This window comes from Malaclemys terrapin, chromosome 20 (genome assembly GCF_027887155.1).
Source record: "Malaclemys terrapin pileata isolate rMalTer1 chromosome 20, rMalTer1.hap1, whole genome shotgun sequence".
Lineage (NCBI taxonomy): Eukaryota > Metazoa > Chordata > Testudines > Emydidae > Malaclemys > Malaclemys terrapin.
This window is the reverse complement of record NC_071524.1, coordinates 13,523,208-13,546,987: the sequence shown is the minus strand read 5'-3', so window position 1 is coordinate 13,546,987 and position 23,780 is coordinate 13,523,208. Positions and strand designations below refer to the sequence as shown.

General features: G+C 55.5%; 1 protein-coding gene across 1 annotated transcript in view; it reads left to right on the top strand.

The window, feature by feature from the left end:
- Positions 1–13,121, top strand: part of NOVA2 (NOVA alternative splicing regulator 2) — a 32,675-nt gene extending 19,554 nt beyond the window's left edge. The window contains exons 3-4 of the mRNA XM_054009737.1: positions 7,720–7,886; positions 11,847–13,121. Coding sequence (XP_053865712.1) covers positions 7,720–7,886; positions 11,847–12,863 — 1,184 coding nt within the window. The 3' untranslated portion in view covers positions 12,864–13,121. The remainder of the gene's footprint in view (positions 1–7,719; positions 7,887–11,846) is intronic.
- Positions 13,122–23,780: the final 10,659 nt, after the last annotated feature.

Genomic DNA, 23,780 nt, shown 5'->3' with positions numbered 1-23,780 from the left:
CTGACTCCCAGCCCCACCTGCTTCCATCAATAAGAATGTAAGAAAAGCCAGACTGGGTCAGACCAATAGGCCAGATAGCCCAGGTGGCCAGTGCCAGACACTTCAGAGGGAATGACCAGAACAGGGCAATTATCGAGTGATCCATCCCATGTCGTCCAGTCCCAGCTTCTGTCAGTCAGAGGCTTAGGGACACCCAGAGCATGGGGTTGTGTCCCTGTACATCTTGGCTAACAGTCATTGCTGGACCTGTCCTCCAGGAACTTATCTCATTCCTTTTTTAACCCCGTTATAGTTTTGGCCTTCACAACATCCCCTGGCAGTGAGTTCCACAGGTTAACTGTGCACTACGTGAAGAAGAACTTCCTTATGTTTGTTTTAAATGTGCTGCCTGTTAATTTCATTGGATGATCCCTGTTTCTTGTGTTATGGGAAGGAGTAAATAACACTTCCTTACTCACTTTCTCCACCCCAGTCATGATTTTATAGACCTCCATCGTATCCCCCCTTAGTCATCTCTTTTCCAGGCTGAACAGTCCCCATCTTTCTAATCTCTCCTCACATGGAAGTTGTTCCAGATCCTTAATCATTTTTGTTGCCCTTCTTTCTACCTTTCCCAATTCTAATATAGCTTTACTGAGATGGAGCGACCAGATCTGCATGCAGTATTCAAGGTGTGGGCATGCCATGGATTTATATAGAGGCATTATGATCTTTATCTTATCTATCCCTTTCCTAATGGTTTCTAACATTCTGTTCGCTTTTTTGACTGCCGCTGCACATTGAGAGGATGTTTTCAGAGAAATATCCACAGTGATGCCAAGATCTCTTTCTTGAGTGGTAACTCAAGCTAATTTAGACCCCATCATTTTATATGTATAGTTGGGATTATGTTTTCCCATGTGCATTACTTTGTATTGATCAACGATGAATTTCATCTGCCATTTTGTTGCCCAGTCACCCAGCTTAGTGAGGTCTCTTTCTAACTCCTCACAATCACCTTTGGACCCTATCTTGAATAGTTTTGCATCATCTGCAAACTTTGTCACTTCACTGTTTACCCCCTTTTCCAGAACATTAATGAATATGTTGAACAGCACAGGTCCCAGTACAGACCCCTGAGGGACACCACTAGTTACCGCTCTCCATTCTGAAAACTGACCATTTATTCCTACCCTTTGTTTCCTGTCTTTTAACCAGTTACTAATCCTGGAGAGGACCTTCCCTCTTATCCCATGACATCCTAAATACACTATATCCACTGGATCACCTCTGTCCACATGCTTGTTGACCCTCTCAGAGAATTCTAATAGATTGGTGAGGTATGATTTCCCTTTACAAAATCTGTGTTGACTCTTCCCCGAGATATTATGTAGGCCTCAACTGCTCTATTGTGTCCAGTTCTGGGCACCACATTTCAGGAAAGAAGTGGACAAAATTGGAGAAAGTCCAGAGAAGAGCAACAAAACTGATTAAAGGTCTAGAAAACATGACCTACGAGGGAAGATTGAAAGAACTGGGTTTGTTTAGTCTGGAGAAGAGAAGACTGAGTGGGGACATGGTAACAGTTTTCAAGTGCACAAAAAGTTGTTACAAGGAGGAGGGAGAACAATTGTTCTTGTTAACCTCTGAGGATAGGATAAGAAGCGACGGGCTTAAATTGCAGCAAGAGAGGTTTAGGTTGGACATTAGGAAAATCCTGTCAGGGTGGTTAAGCACTGGAATAAATTGCCTAGGGAGGTTGCGGAATCTCCATCATTGGAGATTTTTAAGAGCAGGTTGGACAAACACCTGTCAGGGATAGTCTAGATAATACTTAGTCCTGCTTTGAGTGCAGGAGACAGGACTGGATGACCTCTCAAGGTCCTTATGTCCTATGATTCTATGATTCATCTATGTGTCTGATAATTCTGTTCTTTACTATAGTTTCAACCAATTTGCCTGGTACCGAAGTTAGGCTTACCAGCCTGTAATTGCCAGAATCTCCCCTGGAACTTAAAAAAAAAAAAAGGGGGGGGGGGCATTACTTTAGTTTTTGGTGACTTGTTACTTTTTAATTTATCAATTTGTTCTAAAACCTCTTCTACTGACACCTCAAAGTGAGACTGTTCCTCGGGCTTGTCACGTAAAAAGAATGGCTCAGGTGTGGGAATTTCCCTCATGTCCTCTGCAGTGAAAGACCGATGCAAAGAATTCACTTAGTTGTCCCACGAACACCTTGTCTTCCTTGAGTGCTCCTTTAGCACCTCCATCGTCCAGTGGACCCACTGATTGTTCAGCAGGCTTCCTGCTTCTGATGTACTTGAAAAAACGGTTTTTTGCTCGTTGCTCTTCACAATCATTTTTATACTTGACTTGCCAGAGTTTATGCGCCTTTCTATTTTCCTCTGTAGGGATTTGACTTCCAGTTTTTAAAGGATGCCCCTTTGCCTCTAACTGCTTCTTTTACTCTGCTGTTTAGCCAGGGTGTGTGTTTTTTGTGGTTATCCTACTGCTTTTTTTTAAATTCAGGTTATACATTTAAGTTGAGCCTCTTTTATGGTATTTTTAAATAGTTTCCATGCAGCTTGCAGGCATTTCTCTCTTGTGACTATTTTAGGTTCCGTTTAACAAGCTTCCTTATTTTTCTGCAGTTCCCCTTTTTGAAGTTAAATGCTACTGTGACGGGTTTCTTTGGTATTTTCTCCCCTACAAGGCTGTTAAATTTAATTACATTATGGTCACTGTTACCAAATGGTTCAGCCAGGGCCAGGAGACCCAAGCGTCTACCTGGGGTGCAGGGCTTGGGGTGCGCCAGGCTCGGGGTGCTGTTTTTGTTGTTAGCAACAAAAGGGAAACTAGAATGTTTGAAGTGACACGTCTCAGGTATTCTGTACGTGGATTCATTTTTCACTAGCCTCCCAGAATGTTCTGGACCTGTGTAGAATAAATATGGATTTACAGATCCTAGCATCCAAATTTATCATCTTCTAGGACAGGGATAAATCAGGCATGCAGATCGTGTATCAAAGTCATGAAATGGGCTACAAACGCAATAAAAATAAGGTATTCAAAAGTTTAACAAATGGGGAGGGGAGTGCCAAAGATGCTCCTCGCCTGGGGTGCCGTTTGGTCTAAGGCCAGCCCTGGGTTCAGCTATATTCACCTTTTGGACCAGACCCCGTGTGGTGCGTAGGACTAAATCAAGAATTATCTCTCCCCTTGTTGGTTCCGGCAGGACTAGCTGCTCCAAGGAGCAGCCATCAATGGTGTCTAGAAATTTTATCTCTGCATCCCATCTGGAGTTGATATGTACCCAGTCCCTATGGGGATAGTTGAAATCCCCCATTATTATTGGGATTTCTATTTTTGTAGCCTCTCTAATCTCCCTGACCATTTCACAGTCACCATCACCATCCTGGTCAGGTGATCGGTAGGATATTCCTACTGCTACACACTTATTATCCAAGCATGGAATTTCTATCCATAGAAATTTGATGGTTCAGTTTAATTCATTTAAGATTTTTACTGTGTTTGACTCTATGCTTTCTTTCACATATAGTGGTGCCACACCCCGACCAGCACGACCTACTCTGTCATTCCTATGTATTTTGTACCCTGGTATTACCGCATCCCACTGATCATTGTTCCACCACGTTTCTGTGATGCCTATTATAGCAATATCCTCATTTAATACCAGGCACTCTAGTTCACACATCTTAATATTTAAACCTCTTACATTTGTATATAAGCACTTACAAAATTTGTGAGTATTTAGTTGTCTGCCTTCCTGTGATGTAATTGAACGGGTCTCTTTTTCCTTCGACTGTTTCTCTACAGTTCCTGCCTGTACTTTACCAACTTCTACGCTCTCTTCTTTACTCTTCCCCTAAGGGATGTCTCTGTCTGAGCCGTGTGCTCCTCTGCACCTGTCGGCCTTCCCCCAGCCCTTAATTTACAAACGCCTCTATGACCTTTCTGATTTTACACGCCAGCAATCTGGTTCTGTTTTGCTTTAGGTGAAACCCATCCTTCCTTGTATAGGCTCTTCCTTTCCCAAAAGGTTCCCCAGTTCCTAATAAACCTAAACCCCTCCTCCCAACACCATTGTCTCATCCGCGCATTGGCAGAGACCCTGCATCTCTGCCTGTCTAACTGGCCCTGTACGTGGAACTGGAAGCATTTCAGAGAAAGCTACCATAGAGTTCCTGGACCTCTTACCTAGCAGCCTAAATTTGGCCTCCAGGATCTCTCTCCTACCTTTCCCTGTGTCACTGGTACCTACATGTACCACGACCACCGGCTCCTCCCCAGCACGGCACATAAGTCTGTCTAGATGTCTCATGAGCTCTGCAGCCTTCACGCCCAGCAGGCAAGTCACCATGCGGTTCTCCCAGTCACCACAAACCCAACTATCCATATTTTTAACAATCAACTCCCCCATTGCTATTACCTGGCTCTTCCTAATAACTGGGGTCCCCTCCCCTGAAGGGCTCTCCTCAGTGTGTCTGGAAGGAGGGTCCCAACGATGGGATCATATCCCTCCACTCCAGCTTAATGCTCTCCTTCCCCGAGCCTTCCCTCCTCCTCAGCAGCACAGACTGGGGGTGGGACCCACTCTGCTGTGCCCCAGAAAATCTCCTCTCTGTACCTCTCTGTCTCCCTCAGCTCCTTCGGTTCAGCCACTCTGGTCTCCATAGCCTGTGCTCAGTCTCTGAGGGCCATGACTTGCTTGCACCAAACCCACTCCTCTCCCAGAGCTGGGGATAGAACAAGGAGTCCTGGCTCTTGTCCCCCCCCCCCCCAGCCTCTAACCAGTAGATCCCACTGCCCTCCCAGAGCCAGGATAGAACCCAGGAGTCCTGACTCCCAGCCCCCTGCTCTAACCACTAGACCCCACTCCACTCCCAGAGCTGGGAATAGAACCCAGGAGTCCTGGATCCCATCGCCCCCTGCTCTAACAACTAGATCCCCAATCCCTTCCCAGAGCCAGGATAGAACCAAGAGTCCTGACTCCTAGCCCCCTGTTCTAACCACTAGACCCCACTCCCCTTCCAGAGCTGGGATAGAACCCAGGAGTCCTGCTCCTGACCCCCCGCTGTAACCACTGAGAGATGTGGGATGACTCTGGTGGTTTGTGTGTTGGTGGGAGTGGCCTGCGGTAGTGTGTGGATGGCTGTTGCGGTTTGTAGGGTTGGTGCTTTGGGGAGAGCGGTGGGCAGTGCTGGTGGCGGTTGGTGGTCTGTGCTCTGGTGCTGGCGGTGGATTGCAGGGAGGGAGGTGTGTGGTGTGGTGAAGGAGGTTTGCGGTACTGTGGGCCGTGGTTTGGTGCATGTGGGTTGTGGTGCCACAGGCTGCGGTGTTGATGGTCTATTGAGCGTGGTCTGTGGTTTGGTGAGCATGGGCTGTGCTGCCGTGGTGCTGTGGGCTGTGGTTGGCGAGCATGCATTGGTGGTTGGTGAGAGTGGGCGTGGGCCATGGCATCGTAGTTGGTGAGGGTAGGCTGAGGGCCATGGTTGGTGAAGGTGGGCTATGGTGCCATGGTGTTGGTGGTTGGTGAGGATGGGCCGTGGTGCCATGGGTTGTGGTTGGTGAAGGCGGGCGTCTGCCATGGGCCGTGGTTTCCGAGGGTGGGCCATAGCATCGGTGGTTGTCAAGGGTGGGCCGTGGCGTCACGGGTTTGGCTGGCTCGGAGAGGCCGGGGTTGGTCATAGGATGGGGAGGGGGTTACATTTTGAGCCAGCCTGAGGATCCGTGACTCATCCAGGGCCCTCCCCGCATTTCCCTCCTGTCTTCTCCGAACCTCTGACGCTGTGTGGGGACGGGGGGATGGGACCGGGCCTCCCGCTGCCCCCCCCCCACCGGGATCCTTGAGCCCCTGATGCCAGGCCCTGCGCTGGGCCTCAACCCTCGCTGTGGGGCAACTGGGGCCCCCCTGCCAACTCTCCTCCTCCCCTTCCCGCCTGGGGCCTCTCACCCCACCCCGGATGGGGGAGTTCATTGCTGGGGACAAAGGGTCCCTCATCGCCCAGGTAACCGGCGGATGGCAGATGAGGGGGTGCCGGTTGCCATGGCGACAGGCCCTTAAGCCTCCATCACGGCTGCTGGGGGGGGAGGGGGTTCCAAAACGCTGCAGGTTGCCATGGTAACCCGGCTGTGCCTGTTTTGTTGAGGCAGCAGCTGAGGGGGGGAGGTTGGGGGAAAAACGGGCGGGGGGAGGGGGCATGGCGAGGGGCGGGGGTAATGAGGGGGATGGGAGATGTGGGGAAGGAGGGAGAGTGGGGCCATGCGGAGGGGCAAACTGGGAGGAGCGGGGGGACGTAGCAGGAAGGAAGGAGGAAGAGAAGGGGGGATATAGGGAGGGGGAAGGGGATGCAAGGAGAGGAGGGGTCTGGGGAGGAGAGAGCTGGGAAGGGGGATGTGGGGAAGGGAGAGAGAGGGGAAGGGGATGCGGGGAGGGATATGGAGAGGGGGATGTTGGCCAAGGAGAGGGATGTGGGGAGGGGAGGGGAGGGGGAAGGGGGAAGTGGGGACGTGAGGAGGGGATATGGAGAGGGGGATGTGGGCCAAGGAGGGGAGGGAGAGGGGAAGGGGGTTTGGGATGTGGGGAGCAGGGACATGGGGAAGGGGATGTTGTGGGGAAGGAGAGAGACCAAAAATCCTTGGTTTCCCTCCCTCTCTCTCCTCTCCCCTCCCCACCCCCAGCTCCCCCATGCAACAGCACTGGCACCAGCTGAGGCATTTGCTCCCCAGGGCTGTACCCCACACCCTGGGGATGAACCTCCCTGCCATGGGGATCAAATGCTCTGCAGCGATTGCACCCAGAATCCCCAGCCCCAAAGCCCTAGACCCTGAGCTAAAGGGGGAGCGCCAGGGGTCTCCCCCGGCTCTGGGTGGGGAGTGGAATCTAGTGGTTAAAAGGGGCGGGGGGCTGGGCGTCAGGACTCCTGGGTTCGATCCCCAGCCCTGCCACAGGCTCAGTGTGTGACCTTGGGGAGGGCAAGTCCCAACCCCCCTCAGTTTCCCCATCAGCCGACAGGAGAGGTCACAGGGTGGAGGTGAAAGGCTGGCATTCAAGGGAGATGGGGGGTGCTAAGAGCTCCCTTCCCTGTGGGGGCTGACACCAGCCCTGTCCCATGGTAGGGGTCCCGGAGGGGAGCAACGGGGCCCTCGTTGGCAGCCCTGCCAGCTGTTGGCTTTAAACAGGCAGCAGCTGGTGGGGCATGTCTGGCGCGCATTAACCCTCTATGTGCCATGCTGGGCCTCTCTGGAGCGGGGGGGGGGGGGGGTTTGGAGAGGGATGGGACGCAGGCAACAGGTGGGCAAAGGAAGGCCAAGGCAGTGGTGGCTGGTCAAGACCTAGGTGTAAATACACCTGCTGGCACACTCACTCCTCCTCTTACACCCGCATCCTCCTCATGCCTGCGTGCACACTTTTCCCTCTGCAATCCGTTGTCCCCTGCACACCCACTCGCACACTCATTCCTCTGGCATCAATTGTTGCTCGCTTACACACTTCCTCTCGTCTTGCACACTCACCTTCCTCCATCACCCCCATTCCTTTGGTCTCAGTTCCCTTACACACTCACTTCCCTTTTGCACACTCACCCCTTTGGTGTCAGTTGTTCTCCCCTTTTGCACACTCCCTCCCTGTAAGCTCACATCAGCGCATCTCTCTCCAGCTTGGTGCCCTCTGTGCCCAGAACTCTGGGTGCTAACCTGCCCATGCTCTCCCCTCCCCAGGCACCACAGAGCGGGTGTGCCTCGTGCAGGGCACAGCCGAGGCCCTCAACGCCGTCCACAACTTCATCGCCGAGAAGGTGCGTGAGATCCCCCAGTCCGTGGTGAAGCCGGAGTCCGTCAACATCCTGCAGCCGCAGACCACCATGAACCCGGACCGCGCCAAGCAGGTGAGATCCGGGGGACTGGACACTCCCAGGTAGTGGTGGATTAGCCACTGGGCCAACGGAGCCCGTGCCAGGGGCCCCGGCCAACTGGGGGGCCCCTGGAAAAAATCCGTTGCCAGGCAGCGGAAGCCCTGAGCCCAGGCTGCCGGGCGGGGTGGGGGAAGCCCCAGTTCCCCAAACCCACTCCCTGGCAGAAGCTGCGGGGTGGCAGGGGAAGCCCCTAGCACCCCAACCCCATCCCTGGAAGAAACACTGGGCAGGCAGGGCAGGAAAAGCCCCAGCGCCCCGACCCTGGTCCCCCACAGAAGCACCGGGGGTGGTGGGGGAAGCCCCAGTGTCTAGACCCGGCTGCAGCCCCGGGACTGGAGGAGCTCTCGCTCCCTGCCACGGCCTCAGGGCTGGGGGAGCTCTCACTCCCTGTTGCGGCCCTGAGGCCATAGCGGGGAGACAGAGCTTCTCCAGTCTTGGGGGGAGGGCAGAAAGGAGCAAACAGGTTGTGGGGCCACAGTGCGGGGGCAGAATGGGGGGACCCTGGGTGGACCAGGGGCGGGGCCCAGGGGAGAGACAGAAAGGGGTGGGGCCATGGGCGGGGCTGCAGGTGGAAGGGGCGGAACGGGGGTGGGACCGCAGGCAGAAGGGGTTGGCAGGGGTCCCCCACTTGCTCTGGCCGAGGGCCCCGGGAAACCTTAATCCGCCTCTGCCCGCAGGGAGCAGCCAGGACTCTGCGGGGGAGGCTGGACTCGGGCAGTCCCTGTGATTGTCCTGAGCTCCCCAGATCCCAGATAGCGCTTCCCAGTGTCACCATACTGGGGCTGTCAGCAGCACACACTGCCCTCAGCAGGCAGGGCAGGGGCGGTACACACCCTCCTGCACACCCATTGTAATGTGCAGGGGCTGTAACACACCTATTAGCCATCAGCAGCCACAAAGGCCTTGGGGTCTCTGGGACGCTGTAGCGTGGGGCTAGGGCAACACTGCCCAGGGGTTAGTGCAGAGATTGCTGGGGGGCAAGTGGAGTTTCACAGTCCATCCCCCGCAACCTCCCTCGCTGGGGTTCTGGGTTCAGAGCCTGCCTCTGGCCACACATGAAGTGAGTTGGATGGGTCTCTTTTTTGAATAGGGAATTTGCTGCATTCTGGGATAGCCAGGGACTGCAGGTTGGGAGAAAGGGACGCCCAGGGCTGGGATAGTGGCAGGCTGCGGGTCAGGATTGAGGGACACCGGCAGAACTGGGAGAGGTGGGGACAGTGCTGGGCTGGGGCTGTGGGTTGGGAGTGAGGGGCACCAGCAGAGGTGTGGGGGAGCCCAGGGCTGGGCTAGCAGGGGTCTGCGGGTCTGGATAGAGAGGCACTGGCAGAGCTACAGGAGGGGAGGAGCCCCGGGCCCGGGTTGTGATTCAGGATCGGGTCCAGGGGTCTGGTCCAGCATCCCCGTTGGTCACAAAGGCCCCAGTAGACTCTCCCCAATCCTCACCCCCTCCCTTAAGGTCCTCATGTGACACCATCCCGTGCGAGGATGAGCCATGTCCAGACTGGGGCCCACGTGGTGGCCCTTGCCCGGACGCCAGGGTCCCCTCGGGACAGCATTTGTCATTCCCAAGAAGAAAGAGATGACTTCATGTCTCCTTTGGCCCACCCTGTCCATCCCCATGGGGCCGAGAGGGGAACATCCTCTCAGTCCGTTCCCCCCGGGCAGGGCGGGGTCGTCCCCTCCAGGCCATTCCTCCCGCAAGGGCAATAGCCATTCTGGTCTGTTTCCCCAGATACACAAGCCCAGCCCCCGGGGTCAACAGGATTGTAGCAAGGTGGGAATTCTATGGGTTAGGACCAGGGAGTGGGGACCAGGATGCCTGGGTTCGCTCCCCAGCTCTGGGAGGGGACGGGCTCTCTTGCGTTAGAGCAGGGGGCCTGGGAGTCAGGACTCCTGGGTTCTATCCCAGCTCTGGGAGGGGACGGGCTCTCTTGGATTAGAGCAGCGGGGCTGGGAGTCAGGACGCCTGGGTTCTAATCCTGACTCTTGGTTTTAACTCCCCTTCCCCTCCCCCCAGGGAAAGGGGATTGACACCGCCCATGTCCTCGCTCCCCGAGGCCCCTTTGCCCTAGTCACCTGCATCCTGTTGTCCCTCCTGTCCGCTGGGGACTAGGTCTGATCACAGCCTGCAGCCTCTCCCCCACCCCCCCGATCTCCCCCCACAGCACAGGTCATCCTGGGAAGTCCCTTGACAGGGACGGAGCTGTGGGGGCATCGGGTCGGCACCCCCACCCCCGCCCAGGCCTGGCTACTTCAAAGGCAACAAAGGCTCACTTGACTTTCCTGACTGTGTCAAAGAAACAGGGCGGGAATGAGTCTGACACCTCCCTCCGCCCGGCACACTTCTGTGCCCCTCCCCACAGCGCCCCCTGCTGGGAGAGGCTGGGGCTGGAGGAGCCGGGAGCTCCCCCCACAGCCGGCTCCTGCCCCGCTCCCCACAGCGCCCCCTGCTGGGAGAAGCCAGGGTTGCTAAAATCTCCCAAGAAATCTCCTGTTGAACAGGATGAGGTGTGGGTCTCTTGCCTCTTTGGGCCCCTGGGGACATGGCTCACCCTGTGCCACGTCATCATTCCTCCCCCCCAGCCTCCTGCATGCCTTGAAACAGCTGATTGCTGTAGGTGGGAGGCGTGGAGAGGGAGGGGGAAACGCTGATCGGAGCACCCACGGAGTCAGCGCCTATGGCTGCGGGTCAGGGCTGAGGGGCACCGGCAGAGCCAAGCTGCGGCTCTCTCCTGTGGGTTAGTCTGGCCCGACAGCGGGGTCGGGGCCTGCATCCGAGCTTGTTACGCAAGAGATTTTCTCGGCTAAGTCGCTGTGGTGTTTTCCTTTGCTCCTGGGCCGCGGTTATGTAATAGGGTGGGGAGGCTGCATCCTCCTCCCTTCCCAGGCAGAGCCCCCTGGTCTGCCCCTAGCCCCAGGCTGTGTCACTGCAGGTGGCCAGTCTGGGGAGGGCCCAAGGACAGCCTGATTGAGGCCCTCCAGGCCAAGATCATGCCCCAGCCCTTCCCTGACCCCCTCTTAGGCCTGGGTTGTACCTAGGGCTGGGTGCACCGAGCTCTGGGTGTGCTGGATGCTGGGTGTACTGAGCTCTGGGTGTGCCTAGGGTTGGGTGCACCGAGCTCTGGGTGTACCACGCTCTGGGTGTGCAGGGTGCTGGGTGCACCGAGCTCTGGGTGTACCACGCTCTGGGTGTGCAGGGTGCTGGGTGTACCGAGCTCTGGGTGTACCACGCTCTGGGTGTGCAGGGTGCTGGGTGTACCGAGCTCTGGGTGTACCACGCTCTGGGTGTGCAGGGTGCTGGGTGTACCGAGCTCTGGGTGTACCACGCTCTGGGTGTGCAGGGTGCTGGGTGTACTGAGCTCTTGGTGTGCCTAGGGTTGGGTGCACCGAGCTCTGGGTGTACCACGCTCTGGGTGTGCAGGGTGCTGGGTGTACCGAGCTCTGGGTGTACCATGCTCTGGGTGTGCAGGGTGCTGGGTGTACTGAGCTCTGGGTGTGCCTAGGGTTGGGTGTAGCGAACTCTGGGTGTGCTGGATGCTGTCACTGCTCTCCATGGTGCTGAAGGGGAACCCAGCTCCGGCCAGCAGTGTCTGGGCAGCACCCCTTCCCAGCTCAGCCCACGTGTGGCTGGGAGTCGCCCAGCTCTCTGAGTGGGTACGACACCCCCGCCAGGCCCCTCTGTGGAGACAGGAGCATGCTTGTCTCCACGCGGCACTAGGGGATGTGCTGCAGGGAGCGGGGCACGGGTGATCCTTGTATGTCATATGGAACCCCAGAGGGGGCTGAGCTCAGCACTGGGGGGTCCCCGTATAAATAGCCCTACACCCCACCCCAGAGGGGGCTGCAGCTCGGCATTGGCGAAAGGCAATGGAAGCTGCTGGAGCTCATTCCCCACCCCCACTAACACCCCCCCCTGTCTCTTCCCCTCGGCAGGCCAAACTGATCGTCCCCAACAGCACAGCTGGGCTGATCATCGGCAAAGGGGGTGCCACGGTGAAGGCCATCATGGAGCAGTCGGGGGCCTGGGTGCAGCTGAGCCAGAAGCCGGAGGGCATCAACCTGCAGGAGCGGGTGGTGACGGTCAGCGGGGAGCCCGAGCAGATCCGCAAGGCGGTGGACATCATCGTGCAGAAAATCCAGGAGGACCCACAGAGCAGCAGCTGCCTGAACATCAGCTACGCCAACATCACCGGCCCCGTGGCCAACTCCAACCCCACCGGCTCGCCCTACGCCAACTCCACGGACGTGCTGCCGGCCGCCGCCGCCGCCGCCACCGCCTCGGGCCTGCTGGGACACACCAGCCTGGCCGGCGTCGGGGCCTTCCCGGCGGCCCTGCCGGGCTTCTCCGGCAGCGACCTGCTGGCCATCAGCACGGCCCTCAACACCTTGGCCAGTTACGGATACAACACCAACTCCCTGGGGCTGGGGCTCAATTCTGCTGCCGCCTCTGGCGTGCTGGCCGCCGTGGCGGCTGGCGCCAATCCTGCCGCAGCCGCTGCCGCCAACCTCCTGGCCTCCTACGCCAGCGATGCCTCCGCCAGCACCAGCACGCCAGCCGGCGCTGTGGGGGCCTTCACCTTGGGCTCCCTGGCGGCCGCCACCGGGGCGGCCAACGGCTACCTGGGCACAGCCTCGCCGCTGGTGGCCAGCTCCTTCCTGGCCACGGAGAAGTTAGTGGAGAGTGCCAAGGATATGGTGGAGATCGCGGTGCCAGAGAATCTGGTGGGGGCCATCTTGGGCAAAGGGGGCAAGACGCTGGTGGAGTATCAGGAGCTGACGGGCGCCCGGATCCAGATCTCCAAAAAGGGAGAGTTTATCCCTGGCACCAGGAACCGTAAAGTCACCATCACCGGCACGCCGGCAGCCACGCAGGCCGCCCAGTACCTCATCAGCCAGCGAGTGACGTACGAGCAGGGGGTGCGAGCCACCAACCCGCAGAAAGTAGGGTAGGGCCGGAGGGAGTCACCAAAGGGAGAAATCCATTTTAAACGTCAAACAAACAAACAAACAGGCCCCTCTCCCCCACCCTGCCCATCCCCCGCACGCCCCCAAACATGCATCCCCTCCAGTAGGGAGGGGTTCCCCCCCAATCTAATGACCAGCTCCGATCCAGACGCGATCTCCGGATCGGCCCGCGGACCTTGCCGTGCGTTCTGTCTGATATGTATATATTGCACTTCTTTTTTTTTAATAGAAAAAGAAAATGGGTCAAATTTTCTCTTTATTTCCTTTCTTTCTGGCCCCCCCCCCAGCCAGACCTCCCCCACCCCCTGCTCTCTCTATTCAGGGAGCAGATCGCACTTTGGGGAGTGCATCCATGTAAGTCTTGGGGGGGGGGGAATTGGATTTTGATCCATAATTGGGGGAGGGGTGATTGGCGCTGATCTGGACCCATGTTGAGACGACGGGGGGTGGGGAACGGGGTCTTGGCGTGAGCCACAGTTGCCGTAAATCCCCCACATGCCCCCTCTGTAGCTGGGTCTTATTGAACTTAAGCTGTGACGCGGCATTTCACTGATGCGTTTTATTTTCGGCGTGTAGATAGTCAAATTGTGTTGAACTCGGGGTGGGAGGGGGGTGTTAAGTTAGGATTGGGGGTGGTTTTTGTGGGCTGGGGGGGTAGTTATTCATATCTTCAGCAAAAGTGGGGGGACACACTCCCCCTCTTCCTCCAGAAAGAAAGCAACAAGTTTTAAAAATATCTCTAGGTGCGTAACTGGAAAGGTGGCTGCGCTGTCCCCATGGGGAGTGGGGGTGGGAGTCTGTCCATGGCGTAGCCACAGGGCTGGGTTTTGTCATCTCGCTCGGCAATGTCTGCCAGACCGGATGATTGGAGGGTGGGGAGATAAGGAGCAGAACATGAAGCTGTGACAACATGCATGGTGGTCTGTGATGTAATGTGGCGTAAGGGGCTACTTCCTGTGATGTCATAGGCTACTTCCTGTGGCACTACAAGTGTCTACCAGTGATGTAGTATGCTACTTCTTATGGTGTAGGAGGCTACTTCTTGTGATGTCATAGGCTACTTCCTGTGACATTACAAGCGTCTATCAGTGATGTGGTATGCTACTTCTTGTGGTGGAGGAGGCTATTTCTTGTGATGTGATAGGCTACTTCCTGTGACATCACAAGTGTCTATCAGTGATGTAGTATGATACTTCCTGTGGTGTAGGAGGCTACTTGCTGTGGTGTAAACGCCTGCCCGAGGCACGTCAGGCTGCTTCCTGTGATGTCATAGACTGCTTCCTATAATGTCATAGCCTGCTTCCGGTGACAGACGGGGCCAAACCGTCCGGGTGTGGTTTTATTTTCCTTCGGGGCTGTTCTGTAAATGCTGATGTCACATCCATCTAGGGAGGAATCTCTCCCCCCACACCCCCAGGGAACGCGAGCGGTGGAGCCCGTCCCGCCGGAGCAGCGACGGGGCAGGGAACCCAGCCATCGCCGCCGCTCGCACAGGCCCCGGGCGGTTGGCATGGCCAAGAAAGTGAGGCACTAGGCAGCCCTTCCTACAGCTACCACTCAGTATTAAAGCCCGGCTGGGACGCTGGCTATTTTCTCAGCCTCGGGGGTGGATATCGGTATCGTCTCAAGCCGTGGACCTCACGACTGGCCCCGTTGCTCCAGGGAAGGGACATTGCTCCTCTCCCTCTTCCTTAGAAACCCCCACCCCTGCCTCCCCCAGGATCTCTTTGATGCCTCAAGCAGTATTATCACCTTGAGCCAGCCAAGGGCTCCCCCTGCTGGCAGCGCAGTCTGTGGGCAGCGTGGAAAGGCCTTGGTTCACATATCAGCGACTCAGGGCAGTCCGTGAGAGCCGGATGCCCAGTAGCCCTGGGCTAGTGCCGGGGTATCCATTAGCCCCTGGGCTAGCACTGGGGTCAGGCCCAGTAGCCCCTGGGCTCGTGCCAGGGTATCCGGTAGCCGTTCTGTGATCAAATCAGTGGGGCCATTCTCCACACTGTGTTTACAGCTGACCCCTTGTTAATGCACCGCTTTTGCCCTCCAGGGCTTCTGGAAACAGGGATGTTTTCCTTTCCACCCGCCTCCACCCCTGTCTGCACTGGCTTGTTATTGCAGGATCCTTCGGAAGCTTTTTGGCTGAACAGGTTGGCTTGTTAGTGTAATGTCGCTCCTGTGTGTCAGGCTTCTTCCATTGGTGTGTTATTGTAGGGTTGCTCAGAAGCCCTGGGTTATATACACTGGCTTGTTATTGTAGGGTTGCTCAGAAGCCCTAGGTTGTATGCACTGGCTTGTTATTGTAGGGTTGCTCAGAAGCCCTAGGTTGTATGCACTGGCTTGTTATTGTAGGGTTGTTTGTGATCCCGGGGCGGGTTTGTTATTGGAGGGTTACTCACGAGCATTGGAAGAGGCGGGAGTGAAATGAGCATATCACCGGCGGCGGGTGGTGGGGGTGAGCGGCTCTGCGCCAGTGCTGTGCTCGGAGAGACCCCACCAGAGCCGGGCCCCTGTGTCTGGGGGGACGGGCGTCGGCTTAAGTGCTTCATAGGTCCCAATGCAATCACAGCCCCTAGAAGACCCCTCCCCCCGTCTGACCCCTGCAGGAACCCCATTGCCTCCCCCGCCCTAGGGACCCCTCCCCATCTGACCCTGTCACCCCCCCAACCCCAGTTAGCATCGGCACTTATCCCATTATCCTCCCTACCTGACACTGGCACTTACCCCATAACGCTCCCACCCCAGAGCCCAAAGGAGCCCCCTCCCAATGTGACACCGGCCGTTCACCCCCCACCCCAGGGGCGAGCTGTGGATTTGTGCAATATTTTACCCTGGGAAGGAGAATCTCTTCCTGATCCCCAGCTGGCTGTCAGCCTGGGCACAGGCGGGTTTGCTTTGCATGGCCCTTTGCAGGCACCAGAGCTCACCGGGAAGGTGCATAAGAGGCACCGAGAGGGCAGCCGTGTCCACGTTGCTCCAGCAGGTAGATGGTTGGACAGGAATTGGGGACAGACTCAGGGGAAGGGGCTAGCGGTGGGTCTGGGATCTGGGCGGGGGGGGTGGGGGGGCTGCATGTTAGCTAGCAGAGATCAATCATTTTCCATTCGTTAGCCGGGGGGCTGAGGGAGGGGGGTTTGTAACCTTTTAAACTAGGGAACAAAACAAATGTGAAAATATTTACTACTAAAAAGGAAGCAATATTTAAGTAGCATCTTGCACTGAATCTCGGAGGTGAGATGAGAGGCAGAGAGGCAGGGCCGGGAGAGCCGGCCCTTTTACATGGGTCGGGCCAGATCCTGCGCTGGGGTCAATAGGCATTGCTCCGCCCCCGTGGGGAGCTCCGCCCATTCCTGCCAGCTGTGGGAGCGTCCCGAATGGTTCTGGGATCTTTTGTGTCGAACAAAACTTGCTGCTGTAGCCTATGACGGGGGTGTTGCATATCAAACTTTGCAAAGGGAGGCGGGAGGAGGGCTCGGGAGGTGGTTTTTGTGCCAAAATATTTGTCTGTCTTTTTCGATACATGCCTACATAGAGTGCCTGGGACAGCCCTCACTGGAAATGCCAAGGTCAGAGCAGGGCTGCAAAGGGGCACACCAGCTCACAGAGGGATTACCCGATTTAACCCCAAAACTACTCCGGTGGCCCAAGGCTATTCTGGAAAACCTACCCCATTGCTGGGTAATACAATTCTGGGGTGTTTTTAACATGGCATCCTCGTTAAAAAGACTACCGCCATATCCGAAAACACCACAGTAACACCACCCCAGTAACGCTACGATAACCGGTAATGTTTTCAGAAAGATACCCGAATAAAAGAACTACACCAATACCCTATAATACTACAACACCCCGAAATACTTCAGTAACACTACGATAACCCAGAGTGTTTTCCTACAGGCACCCGTCCAAAAATGCTCTGGTAATAGGCTAAAGTACTTCAATAGCATTAACTTGAGCTTTCAGTCACTGTTGTAGCAGGCTAGAAGGATACCTTTGTAAAGTGAAATGTTCCAGCATTCTTCAATACAGTACTGTCCCAAATACTGGAATAAATAGAATTAGTCGCAGTTGGTTAGAACCGAAAATGGGAGTTATTTTTAAGTTCTTAACACAAAACCATTTGGGTTTGCTTGACATGTCTAATTTGGGGGGAAATTTTTCTAAAGATACTTTTCATGAACTCCCGCCCCCCAATTTTGACTTGCCATGTTTTCATCCAGCCCCTTTGGATTGACCAGCTTCCTCGCAAGGTGGAATAGATTAGGCAACATCAAAAAGGTATTTTCCTGAAATTGCCCATATTTAAAAAAAAATACCAACAATTATTATTATTGTTATTAGATGTAGAGCCCAGTTGGGGCCCAGGACCCCCTTGTGCCAGGTGCTGTACGTTTTTATTACTATTAGGTGTATGATGGTAGCATCTGGGAGTCCCAGTCATGGACCAGATCTGCCATGGACACAGAACAGAAAGACGGCGGCTGCCACTATTAAAAAAACTACCCGGGCAATTAGGAAGATGAAAAATCTGTCAGTTTCCAAATGTGACGGGACAAAAATACCTTCCAAATTTTCCAAATCCCAGTGAAATTTACACAACATTTCCTCCCCGCCCCCGCTGGTGGAGCTAGCCTAGAGTGAGATGTGGCATTTGGGGCTAACACTTTAAAGTGCAATGGTGTTTTGGATGAATGCTAGGATACCTGAATCAAAAATACTACAGCATCCTTCACCAAGCTCGCCCCAAATACTGCAGCAATGTTACTATGAAGGGCGTCATATTCAGACTATTACTCTACAACGCTGGAGTATTTTGGATCCTCCCTGTACAGTGCTAGGAGACGCTTCTAAAAATACTGTAGCATTGTTCATTAACCCAGCAAAATGCTGCAGTAACATTACTATGAATTGTACCCGACAGTGCTGTAGTGTTTGGGATCACCAACAGAATGCTATAAATCTACTGTTATACTCCGCTATTCATCAATGATACTAGTGTATTTTGGGGTCATTCCTGTAGAATGTTGTAAGATGCCCTCATAAAAGACTCCTCTTGCAAATCATTACTCCAGCACTCACCAGGAAGCTCTCAAAATGTTGTAGTAACATTGTTTCAAGGTGCAGCATTTGACGGGGTTGTTACTCAAATACTGGAGTGTTTGTGGCTCATCAGTAAAGGCAGTGAGGCTGAACGGGTAGAGAATTGGAGTAGAACTGGGTTCTGTTCCCAGCTTGGCCTGCTGGGGGACATTGGGCGTCCCAGCCCTGTGCCTCAGTTTCCCCATTTGTATAATGGGCATAAAGGTAGCGACCTCTTCTGCAGAGCACTTTGAGCTCTACAGAAGTAATGGGCTATACAAAAACTAGGTGGTATTTATTGCGCAAAGCAAACCCTTAGAAAATACTAGTGTTCACCAGGACGCCCCAAAATACTGCAGCAAGGTGTAGCATCTTGGGGCTAATATGGAGTATTCCAGGCCATTCCTGAGGGGATCCGTTCCCTATGCGGCATCTATCTGAAAAAGACCCGACCGTTTTTTTGAAGTGCCAAACTTTTTATTTATAGAGAACATGCAGCTATTAAAGGGGGGGGGGGATGAAGTTTTTAGATGTTCTACAAGATTTAAAAAAAAATTAAAAAAGGGAAAAAAAGAAAATAGAAAAAGAGGCGTAAACGATAGATCATGTTAGTGGATCTGAACCCTGGGTCCTTTCTTAGCGGCTTTTAAAGAAAATTAAATAAAATCATAAAAAAAATAGCATAATAAACTAAAAGAGAGAGTCCTAGGGCCAGGTTGCCCAAGGGCTTTAGACACCCATCTGCATCGTTAGGTACCTAAAGCCCTTCGGCAACCTGGGCCCAGGTCTCTGGGCTATCGCCTCAGCGACTAGGAAGTGAGACATCTCCATCGACAACGGTTTGCTGGCCCCGTGGCGTCCTGCCTCGCGGCTCCAGGGGACGCCAATGCAGTGTCTTGTATCCCGTCCCCCCGGCCCTGCTGCTGTCTTGTGGCACAGGAGGTGGGGGCAAGGGCTGCACTCGGCGGGCTGCACCTTAACCCGGGGTGTTGAGCTACTGGAGGGGAGTCGGGGCCACTCTTAACTTGGGTGGCTCAAGGGCGCGGGGACCGGAGGAGGGCGGCAGAGGCTGGAATTTATGGGGCGGGGAGATGAGCGAGGGGCCCTTGGAAATCGACCTGGGGCTGCCGTCGGTGCTGGCCGGGGGCTGCTTGGAAGCGGGAGAGCTGGCCTGCCTGCCACGCATGGGGCGCTCACCCAGCCAGCAGGCCCCTCCAGCCCCTCTAGTTTAGGCTTTATCTAGTCCCGATGCCTCCGCGTGCATCAAAGCCAGGACTGTGGGGGGCGGAGGGGGAGGGGAAGATCCCAATTCCCCATTGGCATGTGGGGGGCTTTGGGGAGATCAGCTCCCTGCCCAACTGGTGCAGAAGCCACCTCTTCCTCCCCAGGTCCCTCCCAGGCCGGAGTGCCAGCCAGGGACTGGGGCTGGGCCCGGCCTGGTTGTGGGCCCCCTCTCCCTTTTCCCACCCTTCCCCCTATCTAAACAGCAGCGGTTCTTGAATGTGATGGTTCCCTCCTGGACCCGCTTCTCCCCCACCCCATTCCGGCTCCGGGAGCCTTCGCAGTGCCAAATGGAAGTCGTCTTTCCTCTTCCCCATCCTGCTCGGAAGGGCAGCAGCGGTGGAGGCAGAGCCAGGCTGTCCCCGCTCTCCCCGGCCTCCACCCTCAGCGGAACGTGGGGGGCGCTCTCGGGGCAGGAGGGCGAATCTGATTTGCTGAGCCCCGGCGCCCTCCCTTCCCCACCCCTCTTGTATTTAAAGGCAATAAAGTCTGAGACTCAAACAGGAGGGGCGGGAGTTGGGGGGGAAGCGGGTGGGATTTGCTCTGAGCCCGATCCGGGTCCCCCTGTGCTGTGGGTGAACTCTTTAGGACACGGCATCTCTCTGGGAGTGTACCACGCGCCCTGGGGGTGGGGGGAGTGCAGGATCTCAGCTGGGAGGGGGGGACAGACACCCCTGTCTTGTTTCCATTTGCTCACCAGTACCTGTTCCCTCGCATTTACCATGTCACTGTTTGATCTCCCAGAACGTGATATTGACCAGAGCAGAAGGAGGCACCAACACCTCTGTCCCCGATCTCTGTGTTTGTCTCTCCTGCCTCCTCTCTCCAGTGCCAAGCAGTTCCCGATCATCCTAACTCCCTTTTAATTTCTGTCCGGACATCCATTCGGAGCACCCCTCCATACACATCGATGAGTTCAGACACACTCGCAACACACAAATCTCTATAAATATATATAGGCCAACTATATATATCTATATATCAAAAAGCTAATCAGCGAGGGACTAAAGACACAGTAGCCGGCTACCTCGGGACTGCTTTTCTAAATCCACACTCATCTTCTGTGCATCGAGAACATTTCTAAGCTGGTTGCTTTTCAGAGACAACCTGTCACCAAACTCTGCCTCATCTGAACGGGATTCATCTCGAATTTTTGTCGCTGCTGCGGAGAGCCATCCTGTTTCCAACCACCGTCTCCTGAACTTCTGACCTCCACCCCACCCTCATCTTGAACTTTTTAATGCCCCACTCCTCCCCACCCCCCTTTTCTGTGTCCATCAAATCTGTTTTCTGGATCCCCCCCATCTTCCATGTTAAAAAGACCAACAAAGCAATTCTATATCTGATAATTCTCTTTCTAGAGCTATAGATATAGAAAGGAAGCGAAGCAAAGACTGTTGACTGGCCGCACGTCGGCTATTAACCTGGACGATCAGAGATCATCTCATTTTTCCCAGGGATGTGGGGTGGGGAATGATTTTTTCCCCCCTTCCCTTTAATCTCATTGCTTCATTGTAAATACTCAGTTTTGTTCAATTGTCAGAGGGGGAAACATTTTGTGTTTGACGTCCAAGAGGAGCTGGTGCATAAAAATGTTGGTGCTTGGATGGCGAGTGTGGGGCGAAGCTGTCTCAGAGAGAGAGAGGCTCCCGAGGGAAAGGAAGCAAGGCCTGTGACCCTAACTGTCAGCCCCACGGCCGTTCCTGCATCCAGCCATTGCAAATGGACTGACACGCAGCCCTGAGCTCAGCTAGAGGGGTGTCTCTGAACAGATGAAATTCTTTAGCTCCCTGGCGCATCACTAAACCAGCTTCGCAGCTAGGGTGAATCCAGCGGTTCTACTGATGCCCAGGCGGCTGTGTTGACAGGTCCCAGCTGGGGAAGGCCAGAGACCCAGGAAGAATAGCTGCTCTCGTTTCTTCTCAAGGGGACGGGGAAGCGAGGTGAGGCAGGGACGAAACCGGGCAGGCCTTGCTGATGGATTTCCTGCACCGAAAGTGGGTGGTTTGAGTGGGCTGGGAGTCAGGACTTTTGGGGTCTGTTCCCAGCTCCGGGAGTTAGGATAGCGTAGGCACTAGAAGAGTGGGCACAGGAAGCCAGGTGTCTGGGGATCTGCTGCCCCCTAGGAGGGCAGCGGGGTTTAGTGGATAGAACAGGGGGAAGCAGAGAGGTTTCGGCGACCGGGTCACGACCCCAATAGCCATTTCAGCGCCCAAACAACGGCCAGATCTAGATGCTTAAGTCAAAGTCAAATGCAAGTTATGTGAAAGTGAAGGGCCTGAGATCTATGATCTCTTCTGGCCTTCAACTCCCTGAATTTTTCTTGGATGGCAAAGCCCGTCCCAGGGAGACAGCTGATCGCTTCCCCGGCCCCACAGCAGAAGAATTCTGGAACTCTCCAAGCCCAGCACGTTTTATGAAACAGCCTCTGGTCATTTTTTCTCCCTCTCCATTGACTCTCTCTTTAACGACCTATTTATTTGAATCATTCTTTATTATTTTTTTTTCTGGGCACGGGTGGGGGGTGGGAGGGGGGGTGATCTGCTAAAGGGAAGGGTCGAGACTATGTGTCATTGTTTTAAAGAGCCAAGACCTCCATTACCATGGCTAAGTAGCGAAATCTGAGTGTTCCGGTAGGTTTGTGTGTGTAAAGTTGTGTATTAACTTGTGCTTAGTGGAGTCAGCATTTTTAGTGCTTAATACTATTAACTCATTTCTGTCATGATAAATGTTCATTCACGGCATCACTTCCGTCTTCTGTTGTCGTTTTTTCTTTGCATTTCACGACACTTTTAACCCATTACTAATGGAGCGAGGCTGGCAGGGTTGGGGGGTGGAGGGGAACTGGAGCCCCATCCCAGGCCAGGATGCCACTGGGTGGGAGGGGGCGGAGGGAGCAGAGGTAGGCAGTGGGGAGGGGCAAAGCCCCACAGTGGTATTGGTAGCACTCTGGGACAGATTGATCAAAGTGTTTCGTGCTGCTGATTGGTGACGTATTGAGGACTCTAGGCCAGATCCTCCATGGGCGGGAATCAGCAGAGCGCCAGTGAAGTAGATGAATTGGTGCCGATTGACACCGGCTGGGGATCTGGCCCATTGACTCCAACGGCGCTATGGCCCATTGACACCAGCTGGGATCTGGCCCATTGACTCCAATGGAGTGACGGCCGATTGACACTAGCTGGGATCTGGCCCATTGACTCCAATGGAGTGACGGCCGATTGACACTAGCTGGGATCTGGCCCATTGACTCCAATGGAGCTATGGCCAATTGACACCGGCTGGCTCCCTCCTCAGCTCAGCAACGACAGATCCCAGACAGCAGCAGGGCAACCCGCCCCTGCCCTCGCTCCCAGCCGTGTGCCCATGGAACCCCTGTCACGGCTGCCTGCTCTGGGGCTGGGGTTTGTCGCCTGCTGTCGCGGCCTGGGCTGAGGACTCCGCCCCCCAGCTGGTTTTGCCCAGACAGAGAGGTGGGTTTTCAGCTGCAGGGCTGGGCTCTGAGAGCGCAAGGCGGGTGGCTCTGTGCTTCGGTGCCATCCCCATGGCTCTGGCCACAACACAGCCGGGCACGGCCCTGCGTGGGGTGCCCTGATCAGGGCTTCAGTCCCCACCCCCGCCCTGGCCTTGTGTGTCCCCCACATCCCTCCGCCTGCACACACACTGCTGGAAACCCAGGGCACCAGTGCCCCTTGGGACAGAGCAGAGAGGAGCCATGCTCCAAGCTCACTCAGCAGCCCCCCCTACAGGTGCCCAGAGGGAGGGGCAGCCTGGTGGTTAAAGCACAGACCAGGGAGGCAGAACTCCTTGGCTTCTCTCCCCAGCTCTGAGAGAGGAGGGGGGTCTAGTGGTAAGAGCAGGGGGCTGGGAGCCAGGACTCCTGGGTTCTTTCCCAGTTCCGCCACCGCCTCCCCAGGTGACGGTACCAAGTCACTTCCCTTCTCTGGGCAGGGGCGGGCGGAAGTCATCGCTGACGCTTGCGTGCGTTGGGGAGGCTCAGGGTGGCAATTAGAAGCAATGGGCTGTGGTGGGCTGGGCTGGCTGGTTCCAGTCTCACCTGGGAAGTGGGGGCGTGTCTGGCACGGCCGCCCCCCAGGCTGGCACAAGGAGAGCATGGGCTCCCGAGGGGGTGTCACGGGGAACATGGGGGGCAAGGACGCGAGCGAAGGGTACAGGGGCCCTGCCCATTGCTGCTGTCACCATGTGCCACATCCCAGAGCCCAGCTGGGTAGCTCGGTCTGCAGACGTGCGCTCTCCCTGGGGGCACTGCCCGGTCTAACCCAGCACCCCAGGGGGTTGGAACGGCACCATGCCCAACCCCCCTGGCGCACGACTGCCAGGGGATCACGTGTCTCTGTCCACATGCAGCCGTGCCAGCCCCCTGGGATGGGCGGGGGGCAAATACGCCCTTTAGTGCCCGGTGGTGCTGGGGGATCCTTCCCAGCCAGGGCAGCTGGGGTCTTGGTTTGGGGATGCTGGCAGAGGGAATCCAGAGAAGGCAGCAGCCTCAGTGGGTGGGAAAAGCGGGGCCCTGCTCCCCCACCCTCC